This window comes from Phymastichus coffea, unplaced genomic scaffold (assembly GCF_024137745.1).
Source record: "Phymastichus coffea isolate CEN01 unplaced genomic scaffold, Cenicafe_Pcof_1.1 PCOF00045, whole genome shotgun sequence".
In the NCBI taxonomy this organism is placed as follows: Eukaryota; Metazoa; Arthropoda; class Insecta; order Hymenoptera; family Eulophidae; genus Phymastichus; species Phymastichus coffea.
Window position 1 is genome coordinate 1,181,293 of NW_026706856.1, and position 13,944 is coordinate 1,195,236.

General features: G+C 41.9%; 1 protein-coding gene across 4 annotated transcripts in view; it reads left to right on the forward strand.

The window, feature by feature from the left end:
• The window catches only part of LOC131664774 (ras-specific guanine nucleotide-releasing factor 2-like), a 56,986-nt gene that overhangs the window by 33,057 nt on the left and 9,985 nt on the right, over positions 1-13,944 (forward strand). For 3 of the 4 annotated variants that reach the window (XM_058936130.1, XM_058936128.1, XM_058936131.1), the window contains 2 exons: positions 12,400-12,539; positions 13,844-13,864. In XM_058936130.1, coding sequence (XP_058792113.1) covers positions 12,400-12,539; positions 13,844-13,864 — 161 coding nt within the window. The remainder of the gene's footprint in view (positions 1-12,399; positions 12,540-13,843; positions 13,865-13,944) is intronic. The other variant, XM_058936129.1, reaches the window with a different exon arrangement.

The window sequence follows — 13,944 nt, forward strand, 5'->3', positions numbered from 1 at the left end:
ATACATTCTCTTAATCTCGTCTCGTACAATCTTCTGCACTGCTGGTGACATTCTACGTAGTCCTTGCCTTACTGGTTTCGAATCTCCTATGTCAATCAGATGTTTTACTACGGGTGTACGTCCTAGCTCGTCTGTCTCAGGCGGTAGCAGCCTTTCTATTATTTCATTCAACTTTGCGGTCTGGGCGGTCGTCATTTCGGTCAACCCCGCACATTCCGCAGAGAAGGTTACAAATTCGTGGGGTTTGTGAGGCCTCAAGTGGTGCCATCGCCCCCCACGTACTCTCCATTTCTTGTCCTTAAATAGCAATACCATGTCCCATTCGGTCAAGAAATCTAGTCCAAGGATGATGGGTGGTCCGGTCAGGTTAGTCATAGCTTTGAAGTTGAACCTGGCCGTATGCCCATCGCAGCTCACTTGGAGTGGCAATTCTCCTTCAGTTCGCTCAATGACCCCGGTCACTCCTTGTACCTCACTGAAACGCGGTATAAGTCGGTCTCGGTACCGGGCTGTGATCGAGGGTCCGACGATAGATACTGACGCGCCCGAGTCTATCAGGGCGTCGTATACTATCTTGCCGATAGCGATAGGAATAAACAGACGGTTGTCGCAGTGTGCGCTCTTAACCGAGAGGGTCCCTGGCGTATTTGTAGCCCCATACTGGTCAGTTTCGGACTCGTCTGGTCGATCGGTTAATCCGGCGTCGAATAACGTAGTCTCCCCTGAGCAGTCGGCCGGCCCGCACAGCTGGGTGTCCTCCTCCCTTCGTGGGTTCGCATTTGACTCCGAGTTATTTTTGCTGTCCTCGGGGTCAGCGAAGGTCACCGTCTTTACCTTGGTGCCAGTGTCTGTCCCACCTGGCTCCCAGGGTCCTATCGGTCTTTTCGGCGTCCGTCTCCCTGAGTTATCGTAGCTCTCCTCAGGGCCAACGGTCATTGCTTCCTGCTGCTTCGTATTCCTGGGGTCTGCATCCATCTGGCCTGACTCCCAGGAATTTGCTTCACTATTTTTCCCCCTGGGGCCTACACTAGTCTGGCCTGACTCCCAGGGGTACTTGCCTACGCTGCTCATCATCCCCGGCTCTGAGTTATTTGTGCTGTCCTCAGAGTCGGGGTTACCTTCTCGCTGCTGCTTCGCTCTCCTGGGGCCTACTCTAATCTGGCCTGACCCACAGGAGTCTTCTTTGTCGCATTTCCCCCTGGGGCCTACATCTATCTGGCCTGACACCCAGGGGTACTTACTCACATCGCTCGCTCGCTCTCTCACGGGTCGGTCACCGGAAATCAGGTTGTTGCTGGGCTTAGGGTCCGATTCTTCCACGGCCCGGTCAGCAAGGTCCAAGTTTTCCAGTTTCCTTTTACTCAGGGGTGGGTACGTTGCGTTCTCCACCCTTGAGCCGGTCGGGGTGCACTCGGTCGGAAGTTGCAGGATGAGGGTGTCTGGCGTCTCGAGCGTCCGCAGTAGCTTGCTTAGAGGCTCGTCGTCCGTCCAGAGAGGTCGGTCTATGGGCATGTCTGACTCCTCAGAGCTCGTCTGCAGGGTCAAGTAAGGCGTTTCGACTACGTCCTGGTCCATCGGCCCCAGCTCCGTAGTCGCTTTTCCTCGTCCAGTGCGCCAACTCTCTATTTTCTCATCCTCTTCTCTCCATTGTGCATCCGTCTCGAAGCCCTTTATCGCAGATTGTCGATGGTTCGGGGAAGTAGCGGGCTCGCCTGCTCCCCCGAAGCCTCGTTTCCCAGAAGCCCTGTACGACGATTACTGCAGTTTTTGCAGAAGTCAAAGGGGGCTCCTGGTAATTTGCATACTTGGCAGAACATTCCTCGTGCTTCTCGCGGTCTTTCTCTTGGAAATAGTGCAGCTCTTTTCGGACATTGTCCTGCCATATGTCCAGGCTCGTAGCAGAAGTAGCATTTCCGTCTCGGGCATCTTCGATAATCGTGGTCATCCGGGCACGCTCTACATTGGTCAGGCCTATACGGCTGACGGTCTGGCTGGGGCGGCTGAGGGCTAACAGGCGGTCGTAGGGGGAGAATCGAGGGTCGTAACCATCGAGACTCATACCCTTGATCTAGCTGCGGGGGATTTGAGTTCGTCAAGCCATTTGAAGGTGGAACGGTGACGGTCGGGGGGGTCGGTGGTAGCCCCAAATACTGGTGCGGGTTCATCGACGACATCACCTGGGCTAACATCGGTGCATCAGGAGGTTCCTTAGGTACCGTGGTCGTGTTGACCTTCACGGGTTCCTTGGTCTTTGGTTTCCTGTCTGGCTTCGGTGTCAGGTCCGGTAAGGTCTCCTGGCTCCGGTTCGGTTCTACCTTATCTGAACTTATCGAAGAAATCTTGGCCATTCTTTTGCTGGTCTTCGGAGCCGCTGCTGGGAAACGAGTTTTATTCGACGGAGGATGATACTGTTCATCCATCTCCTCTAGGTTCTCCCATTTTCGCCCATAATAGGTTAGGTCGCTGAAATGTCGTATGGACTTATCAGCCATATACCTCCTATAAGCTGGTAGCAAGTTGCGCTGGGCAATCTTGATCTGGGTCGAAGTGGAGAGTGGATGTTTAAAGAAGCTCGCGATATGTCGGAAAGCATCGAGGTAGTCGATGATGGTTTCCCCCGGGGCTTGTGATCGACGTCGCAGCTCCTCTTCAATGTCGTCATCGGTCAACCTGCGTCCGTAGTGGTCTCGCAGGGCTCGTTTCAGGTCCTTCCAACAGTGGATTTCTCTGGCCAGGCTACGGTACCAGGATGCGACTTCTTTGGTGAACGTGGACGATATCACGTGCAGTAGGTCGCTGCTGGTCATTCCGGTCCGGGCTTTAACTTCCTCAATCTGTCCGATAAACTCTTCCGGGCCGTCTGATCCGTTATATCTTATCTTCCTGCTTTCCAGTATCCTGATATTCCTCAAATCTCTTTTAGCTACATCATACTCCTCGTAATGCCTGTCTCGCTGTGGGCGCCGTCGGTCCGGACTACTCTGGAGGTCGCTCGAGTATTCGGATTCGCTGGTCTCGGATGCGTAATGTTCAGGCTCACGCCAACGGTCGTGGTCACCCCTATGACGACGGTGTGACTGAACCTTGACGGGTCTGCGGCGGCGGGCTGGACTGTCTCGTTCACTGCTGCTGTCTGATTCTGAAGACGAATCCCTATTCCGATGGGAGTGTCTTGAGTGTCGGTCAGTTCTCTCAGGCCTACATCTTCGACCGCGGCTTTCATGCCTTTGATGTACTCGTGGCTTCGGTGAATCGTGGTCGCGGCAGTGGGCCTTTCCATGTGGTCGCACAGGGCTCGAGCTCACTTGCTTCGACCTAGACTTGCCAGAGCGGGTCGATTTCGTTGGCCGTCTGATAGTCCGATCAGGGGATCTGCAGTCAGTGGTGTGCGATCCATTGCCGCGTTTGTCGCTACGTCGGTCCGGACTCGAATGCCTAGTGTGTCTATGCCTATACTGTTTCGAAGAGGGTCTACGCGGGGACGTCCTCCTATCGCTCTCACTGGCCGTATCATCTGATGATAAGGCAGCCATACAAGTGGAGGTCCTGGTCTGGCGATGCGAACTGGTGAGCCGATCTTCACTAGGACGCAGCTGTCTACTGCACGATGTCCTGGATTTCTCTTGCCCATTTTCGGTCAGGTTACCCTTACGACAGGTTCCTGGTTCAGCTGACAGGTCCATTCGGTCCTCTTCCGCCAGTTGAAGCAAAGATCGGTTCAGGTCAACCCTCCTAAGAGACTCTTCGCCCCGACCAATCCCTCGGCTCTCCCTAATGGCTGGCTCGTCGGTATCGGTCCCTCGGTCTACCCCTCTTGATTCAGCAACACCTTTCTTCGTTCTTGTAACTCGGCGAATGGTTCCGGTGCGTTCCGAAAGCTCCAAATGTATCTCGGGTTGGTCGGCTGCTCCATGCGGCGGTATCCTTCGAGTATTTCTGCCCTTCTTGGCCGGCTGTTCTATGACAGCGTCGGCCTTCTTGTGATTGCGCGCTCCACTGATCGCTGAGGCTTGTTGGGTCCGTTTGGACCGCCGTAATCTTCCTGTCGGATCGGCTGTGTCATCCTCTGAGGTACTCGGATCAACTAGGTCGGACGGTTCAGCTTGACTTGGTATTTTAGAAAGCGGGCGGACTTTAAACGCCTTCGTTCCTGATCTGGCGTTTTGGTCGTGTTCGCTTTCTTCGATAGCCTTAGCAACTTTGGATTTTGGGCGACTTCGTCCTTCCGCTGCTGTGGATTCCGATTGGTGCGTTTGGGCATCACTACTGGTCTCCACAGGACGCCATAATACTGTACAATACGTTGGGAAGGTGCTAAGGTGTAGGGATCCTTTGATTCGTTGGTCCGGTTTTACCCGCTCCTCCCGCAGACGGTACCGCAGGTACTCCAGGCGGTCAACGTCAGGTAGTCCAGTGATAGGGAGTCCAAGTCGCTCCATTTCCCCATGTACTTCGTCAAGCGTCATCTCCTTAATCGTCACAGCTATTTCTCGTCCAGCATGTGATTTCTTAAGGGTGTCCCACATCCTCAGGTTGTCCCATGGCTGGTCCTCGGATCCTTCAAAGGTGTCCATGTCCTCGGTCCTGGTGGTCGGTACTCCTGTACTTGCGTTGGATGTCATTCTGCGCCAAGCAGCTAATGCGTTAAGCACTGTGGTTTCCTGGTTTAATACTCGGTTTAATCTAGTTATCACTGAAGGGGTTAATTCCAGTTGAGGTCTATTACTGAGTTCTACGGTCGCGAGGTCATTCGGTTCCCGAAGGTCAGGCTTATCCTTACTGGCCAGTTCGACTGGTCAGGCTTGGTCCCACTCCACGTTCGGAGTAAAGTCCAATCGGGATTTGCTACCCGGGACAGAATATCGCGAGGTCGTACGAATCCAGCGGTCAAACCCCTAATCAACGACCTATCCAAGGTCGGTCAATAACTGGTTTCGAGCCCTTAGCTAAACAAAAGGTCTAGCCAAATACTCTCGCAGGTCTACCACAGAGAATCTTCCCAACGCAAACACAGGGGATATAAAGGTCCCAGGTCAGGCCCAACAATCGCGATTTTCTTAAAATTTACCCGGACAACTTACAATTATTATTCGGTCAGCCCACACATAGGTTAGTGAATTATTAGTTAGCAGCATAAGTATATATATAAACACAAATAATCACATATACATCGCATATAATCACAAGCACATCGCATATAGTCGCATGTAATCGCTAAATTCATTAACTTATTCGCTTCCGATTATTGTCTTATTCGCGGTCGCGGTACGCCACTTGGTCGGATCGGGGGTAGGGGTGTTGCCCTAGCCACTAATCGTCAGTTAACTTGATGGCGTGGGCCCCACGTTGGGCGCCATTTGCGACGGGGGAGAGGGAGGGGAAAAATAAAAGACGGTATTTCTCCTGATCTCGCGCTGTCGCCAGCGGCGCGCAGTCAGCCGAGACGACGTGTGCAGCTTTATTTTATTGAGTTGGGCGCCAGCTACCGTGCTCTCGCGTTAGGAGAACGTGGTAGCGCTGCAACGTCGGCTGGTTCTCGGCTCGGTGGTCCTGCTGGTCGCTGTGAGGTCGGGTGGTTTCCCCGTCGCCTCCCTCCTTGTCGCCGTCGGTGTTCTTGCGCGCGTGGCCGACTATCACCTGTGGAGGATGAAGCAGGGGCGCGAAGTCCTAGGCGACGATTCGGTCAAGTCTAAAGCGGAAAGACGTATCGAGCGAAAGGGGAAAGGGGGGCAACGGGTGGTTTCCAAGGCCACCCACGGCTGCGGCTCGTTCGGCTAGCTAGATGTTTCGGGGCATGGCGGCTCTCAATCCCAGAAGCGGGTACATCGAGGGGGGCGTCGCAGGGGCGCTCCGGTTGGCGGCTAGTGGTTCGGGGGATGATGACTCCTTCCCTGGACTGGTGGCGTAGTGGCTGCGACGGTGGCTATCGGTTGAGCGGTGATCAGGGCAGTCGGGAATTCGCGCACGCGTTTACCGATCTCAAACCGGTCGCGAAAGCTACGGGGGATGGGGCGATCAAGTGGGTGTAGTCAATAATAAGTCGGATATAAAGAAAATTCGGATTTATTATGCAAAAGAAACCCAGGTCTACCCCAGTGGTCTACCCCTAGCGATGGTCAGCCTGGTCTAGATTACTGGGGGAACGCGGGTGGCGTACTACGGCGCGAAGTCAGCTTAGACGGACAATAACTCGGTTGAATGTTTCGGGCTTCGGCTATGATTCGAATACGTAACGTCGGTTTATCTATTCGCGGCGAAAATTCCAGCTCGTTCAAAACAATTGCGCTCAGGAATTCGGTCGGTCGCGCGAAGGTTGACTACCATTCGCGGTGTTGACGTTACGTATAGCGATGCTTGCGAACAAAATAAAGGCGACGATGTACCTGAGTTTTGCCGGTCGGATGAAGGTCTAACGCGACTCGTGTGATGTTTGGATCGACTCGGAAAGGAATTTCAAGGGCGCACACTCAGAAAACTCGTTGCACGGTTGATAGCAACACGGCGACTCGAAACTATTCCCGAAAGGTCGGTGGCAAAACCATATAAAGCAACGGTGACGGGCGCGCGAAGGTCATGCGGGGTTCCGCGCGCGAACATTCGGCGGTCAGGCGACTATTTCAGGTGCGGGACAAAGAACGACGTGACAAAAAAAAACTTGGGGATAACGGCAAACGTTTTCGGTCAAGGCGTAATGCGCGCGGAGGTCATGCGGCACTCCCGAAAACGCGGCGGTCGGCAATGCGCGACAAACTCGCGGTTATCATTCATGCAAAGAAATCGGCAGTAAAAGGGTACTTACTCCTGGTAGATTTTGGCCGATTAATGCTCTGTTTGTTATCGTTATTCCGCTATTTTATCCTGTTATCGTTATTATCGTTATTTTATCCTGTTATCGTTATTATCGTTATTATCTATTATCGTTCTTCTGTTATGCCTATTTCTCTCAATATCTTTTGTACTATTTTCACTTTCACTATCTCTTGCCTACCTCCTTCACTATTTCTTTCGTATTCACTCTCGCTTTTCTTTCCCCTCTTTTTTTTTTTGTTTCCACTTTTCACTTCTACTTTCTTTTCTAATTCTCACTCCTGCTTCTTTCTAATTCTCACTTCTGTTTCTTTTCTAATTCTCACTTCTGCCTCTATTCTAATTCTCACTTCTGCTTCTATTCTAATTCTCACTTCTGCTTCTATTCTAATTTCTGCGTACCGCGCAACGGCGAGGCTCGGCGGACTTCCTACCGTCGAGGCTTAACGGTTACTGGCGCGCCGTTTTTCGGCGACGCACCGCTTCTCCTAGTTTACTTCCCCTTCGTTGTTGCCGATTGGCTAGCTTGTTGCTAAGCCAGGTCTCAGCGCCGTCTATATTAACGTTTTTTTACCCGCGCAATTTATTTATTGGTCGGTCCTTCGCGCCTAATTTGCCTACTGGCCGCGAAGATAGCGTCGGTTTTCCCTCATTAGTTCGACCACCCCTAAGCTGATAACGATTGGTCAGTCAACTAGCGTCGCTTGTCTATCTTCTTCTATCTACCGCTCGTTGGTCTTACCGATTCCCCTCGCTCGCTTCCGATCGGTCTAGCATCGGCGGTCTCGCTCGCTCTCACGCGCTCGGTCGCTCCTACCTTTAGTCTAGCTAGGCCTGCCTTAACTAACGGGGGCTTGCGATCAGCTGATCGCGACTGAAAACTTTAGGGGCTTCTAGCTCCCCGGGGGAGGGTCGGATCGGGTCGTGAGTGCGCGAGGGGTTGTACGCGAGCGTAAGGGTCGTGCGAATCGGTCAGGGAGGTTTCTAGAGGTCGTAGTTCGCGAGATCCGGGAGTGCGTGGGCGGGTGTATGTAGTCGTGGCTGTTCTGTCATAGTGCCGGTAATATATATTTGTGTGTGATGACGCATCATCACAAACCTAACCATTCCAACTCGTTCCAAGAATAGCAGCCAAAAGTTATGCCACTGTCGCAGAAACAAACGCCTTTTCCAAGAGAGAAAAAGCAATTGCTATTGAAAGCAAAGATGATTTAAAACTACGAGATTACATTCTTACAATAGGTAAGATTGTTTCTCCGATCAATGTTAAATTCGCATCTCGAATATCAAATGGAAAAATCTGCATTTCTTTTAACATCAAAAGAAGTAGTAGACAAATTTATAAAAAAATACAAAAGATAAAGTAGGACATCATGTACTTGAACCCTGATTATTAATAACTAGACATGAACGACTAATTATTTTAAACGCTTGCTCCTCGACTCAACACTCAAGTTGCGAAGAATACATAGATAGATATACTAAATCAAGAATATGAACATGTAAAAAGTACCAAAAGGCAGGTATATGTACATCTTGAAGATTTTGAAATAATTTCAAACTCCTTTCAAATTACACTCAAGGAAACAAATTTTTGGATATATCTAGACTCAGATACACTCAAATGTATTGTTTTTCAACAAGAAGGACATCTTGCAATGAACTGTACTATACAGTCGATGAATACCAGCAAGCTATTCGAAAATGAAAATGTTAACGAAACATCATAATAAATAACAAATAAAACAACTGTACAAAACGAAATGGAAATTTTAAACTTAAGCCAAGGTAAATTAAAAGTAAAAGCACACAGCTTAAAAGAACTCGATTTGAAACTACAGAATCTTCAAATACATCTGTAAGCAATCTTTCGCTATCTAAAGATGGAAGTAACAATAAAGACACAATAATAAATAAAAACCCCTCGCAATCTAAATCAAAATAGAAAAAAACATTTGATAAATGCAATAAATCACTTGATGAACTGCTTGAACCTTTAAAAAATATCTTAAATGAACCCGGTAAGTTATTAAATTTCACACAGCTAAAAAGTTTACTTGAAAGTACACAAGGAGTAGCTAAACTACTTTATATTAAACAAAATTACTATTCCAATGTAAATGACCTAATTAAGCTCATGAAAGAATTATACCCCTTATTATTACATAAAAAGCCGATTTATTCAGTGATGAAAAACCAAACATACTTTGTATACAAGAAACAAACCTTAAAAATACATCAATAACATCTATTAAAGGATATGAAGAAATTTATAAAAATAGTCTTAACTGCAACGAGGCATCAAATATTAAACCTACACCGACACTATTAACTCCAAAAAGATTTACATGTTTAACGTTAATATACTAAATAGTTTTGATCTAAGCATGAATAAACTGAACAATTTAATAAATCAATTTCCTAAACCTTAGATTCTATTATGTGATTTCAACAGTCATAACTATTTTTAGGGTTTTTAAAAATTAGATGCGAGAGGAAAATTTATCAAAACAATAATACTCAAAAATGACGTAATCCTACTAAACACTAAATTCGCTACCCATTTTAATGCCTCAAATGGTACTTTTAGCGCCATTGACCTTGCTTTTTGCAATTCGATTATTGAAGATCATTAACCCTTTTCCTCCCAAACAACACAAATTTTTTCTTAACTTTCATCCTCATATCTTTTAATGAAAAAATCGTATGAAAAATTTATCAAGCATCACATCTTGTAGATTTTGACCTCCTCTTTCGAATGCCGTCGACAAAATTTACCTAAATTGTAAGCTGGAAACGTTATAGGCCGGTTTTCTGGAAAATTCATAAATTTTTTGCGTTTTTTTTTTCTAAAAAAAGTATATTTTGAAATGGAAAAAGTTTGCACACACCATTGGAAACACTGTTATCGGTGTTATAGATGTCTTTTCTTTCAAATGCCGTTGGATTTTTTCCGAAATTCAAAATGGCGAACACTAAATGGCGTTCGAAAGGAAAAATTTTTTTTTTAAACTTGACGAACTTTTTTCTCCAAAACTATCAAGTTTAGTGAAAAATTTCTAAGAACAAAAATGTCTTAAAATTAGTCAAGAAATACTCTCAAACGTTTCAGATTTTTTTACAGCAAATTTGGAAATTTCGATTTTCCGATTTTCTACGAATTCGAAAATTAACTCTCTCGCCTAAAGTCCTATCGCGTCGCGATCAGGAAAATCGACTTTTAGCGAGGGTAGCAAAAAAAAATAATTGTTAGACTTGAAGTTTTTTTAAATTTTGTGAAACCAATTTGAAAAAAATGTATACTAGGAATAAAATTGATTAATTTTTTACTTAAAAACTATTGACTCAATAAAAAAATTCATAATAACAAAAGAGTCTTAAAATTTACCAAGGAGTACTCTTAATTTTTTTCAGAATTTTCCGAGTTAATTTTCGCATTCGTGGAAAATCGGAAAATCGAAATTTCCAAATTCGCTGTAAAAAAATCTGAAAAAATTTGAGAGTATTTCTTGACTAATTTTAAGACATTATTGTTCTTAGAAATTTTTCACTAAACTTGATAGTTTTGAAGAAAAAAATTCGTCAAGTTTAAAAAAAAAATTTTTCCTTTCGAACGCCATTTTGTGTTCGCCATTTTGAATTTCGGAAAAAATCCAACGGCATTTGAAAGAAAAGACATCTATAATACCGATAACAGTGTTTCCAATGGTGTGTGCAAAGTTTTTCCATTTCAAAATATACTTTTTTTAGAAAAAAAAAACGCAAAAAATTTGTGAATTTTCCAGAAAACCGGCCTATAACGTTTCCGGCTTACAATTTAGGTAAATTTTGTCGACGGCATTCGAAAGAGGAGGTCAAAATCTACAAGATGTGATGCTTGATAAATTTTTCATACGATTTTTTCATTAAAAGATATGAGGATGAAAGTTAAGAAAAAATTTGTGTTATTTGGGAGCAAAAGGGTTAACCTAGTCAGTATAGCATGATCTATGCGACAGTTATCACTATGGAATAATCATCACGATCAACGACGAAAATAATGAAATTCCAATTTCAATACCCAGATGGAAATTTAAAAAAGCCAATTAAGATGAATTCCATTAGAATCTAAACGAAAATATTGACTTACTAAAAAATTTGAAACAAGTGACAGAAAAAGACATCGATACTATTGTAGACGAATTTGTTACTCAATTTCAAAAATCAGCAAACTTATTAATTCCAAAAACATCAGGCAAATACGACAAAAATACGTTCCATAGTGGTCAGACGAATGCGAAACAACTGTCAGAAAAAAAATGCTTTTAATAAATATAAAAAACGACCAATTGAAGATGAACCATAAAAAGGCAAAAAAAGATTTCTTGAGACAGTGTCTCTAGCTTAAAAGAAAACACACCGTCTGATTTAATATAAAAAAATAAAACTTTCCAATAGAAATAAAAAAAGTAAATTTCAATTAAATGTAATCACCAGTACACAAAATATATTCATCACAACTTCTAAAGAAATAGCAAATTTCGTAGCAATAACTTTTACATAATTTTTAAGCCACGAAAAATTTGAAAGTAAATTTCTTGATTAAAAAAATTATATTAAAGAAACAGAAATCAACCTTACTGATTACTATTACGAAATAAATCTATTAGAGTTGAAATCTATGGTAGCTTGAAGCTACCATAATACCTATTCCCAAACCAGCAAAAAACAAAGCGAGCACTAGTAGCCATAGGCTTATAGTTTTGATTAAATGCCTCTATAAAAACAAGAGACTCCAGTGGTTGTTGAAAAAAAACAACTTAATATCAGATAGTCAACATGGATATAAACAATTTCGATCTGTCTACTGTCTACCACAAGACTGTCTACTTACTCTAGAAACAAATATATGTAAAGCTTTCATCAAACATTAACATTTATTAGTAGTTTTTCTAAACATAGAAAAGGCATATGACATGATCCGGAGACGGCAAATAATAGAAATCTTTCTTAAATTAGAAATCAAAAGTAAAATGCTAAACTTTATTTCAAATTTCTCAAGCCATAGATATATTAGAGTGCGAGCCAATGAAAAATTATCTGACATTTTCTACTAAGTATAACGCTATTCGTAGCCACCATTAATGAAATTATAAAAAGTATACTAGCACCAGTAAATAACTATAAGATTCATGCTTGATCTAATGTAGTCAACCAATGTAAATATAACATGTAAAATGTAACTGTGATCGCTAATAACCAAGTGGTGAATGTGACCTAAAATATTCAAATAAAAAAAGCTTCCAACAATTATAGTTTGAATATATTTTAATCGTAAACACTGATTTATACATAACAATAAACCTTCTATAAATTTTGATAATAAAGAATTATTTTTATTTAATTAAATTCAGTAGTTTATAAATATGCAAATTAAATAGAAAGTGTTAATTTCTTTTAAATTTAACCTCTATACTATGAATGTATAAATGCAAACTATACAATCAGTATTACTGAAAAAACTATTAGATTAATCCAATTATTCTAACGATTTCATTTCTTCCGAATTTTAATTACTAATTAAAAACATATAAGTATGTTTTTTATTTACAGAATTACTGGATAAGTAGACGCTTAATTCAAGATTCTGAAATGACTCCAAGTGGTCAACATGGTTTATATCAGCATGATGTACTCCAACCTTCAAGTAAAGCCGGCGTTGTTATCACTAGCTTTCGTCAAAGTCATAGAAGGTTTGTTTATGGTTCTACTAAAGTAATAGAAAAAGTTCTGATATCGTTTTTATATAAAATTTATTGTGTGATAAAGATGTAATTGTAAATGGTTTCCTGCATGAAATAAATTTGTATTTTACTATGTCCTTTTTTAAAAAAACTACTCCTGATATAGTTTTACTCAGTAATATTACCTTCATCTTAAGAATAGACTCAAGTAAAAACTAAAGTTAAAAAAACAATTTGATTATTATTTCATTTACAATAGAACTTTTATTAAATTCAAAAGATATAGTGTTGAAGCTATATATTGTTCTATAATATTTATTAAATATATTTTCAAGAATAATGTTAGTTGAGTAAAAAAATAACGAGCTACTTTGATAAGTTTACTATTAAAATTTGACCGATTGAGTCACAGTAAAACAGCACTCATACTAAATGTATACAACATTTATATATACTTTCTAAATGGCTGTTTTGTTCATAACTTGACATTTAAATCTATTTCGGCAATTGGATTGATGATATTCGACAGAGGTATAATAAGAGATGAATGAAGTAAAATTGATATTCAAAGATTATTTAAATTAACACATTTTTAAAGTACACGATTAATTGTATTGTTTTCGCAACACATTACTAATAATTACTTACGCGGAATAAAGATTTTCAGAGCTTACGGTTATACAATTTATCTATTTTTGTTAATAATTGTTTCAACTATTGCAATGAAAAAAGATCAAAAATGTATAACACAAGACTTTCTGTGTAGTACAAAAATATATAAAGGATCCATGGAAAAAGAAGGCTCACTATATAAAAGGTTTTTTTTTTTGGTTATTTAAAAAATTACTATTCTATAAGTTGATTTCACTGCTTCAAATATCCAATTCTAAAAATATTCTTTACTAAATGCATAGCAGTTTCCTATTAGATGTAATAGATTTAACATAATTTATTATCCTTAAAAAACCATAACGTCGTAGATTAAAAAATTAATATGCCTCCTTTTTTTCTTAAAGCTTTTATATATAATTAAAAAAGAATCTTTTGCCGAGTATATATTAAGTGATGAGGTGTAAACGGGATTGAAAAATTATCATTATTACTATATTTTACGTAGTTTTTGGAATTTTTAATAATGATGATAAATTTTAATTTTTGCGATCCTCGAATCGTTTGAGTTATATTTTTCTTGAATAAGTGAGCGATAGGAAATTTTTCGAATAGGTTAAAAATAGAAAAAATTTATTCAACTTTTTTTTAAATAAAATTTTGTTCCTTCTTTTTGTTTTGGATCTGAATCAAACAAATCAAAGTTTTGGATCTGAATCGATTTGGTAAGTATCTAGGTTTGCATTTATATTAACTTCTATAATCTATAATTATCATAACTGTTAATCTATAGTTAACAAAATTT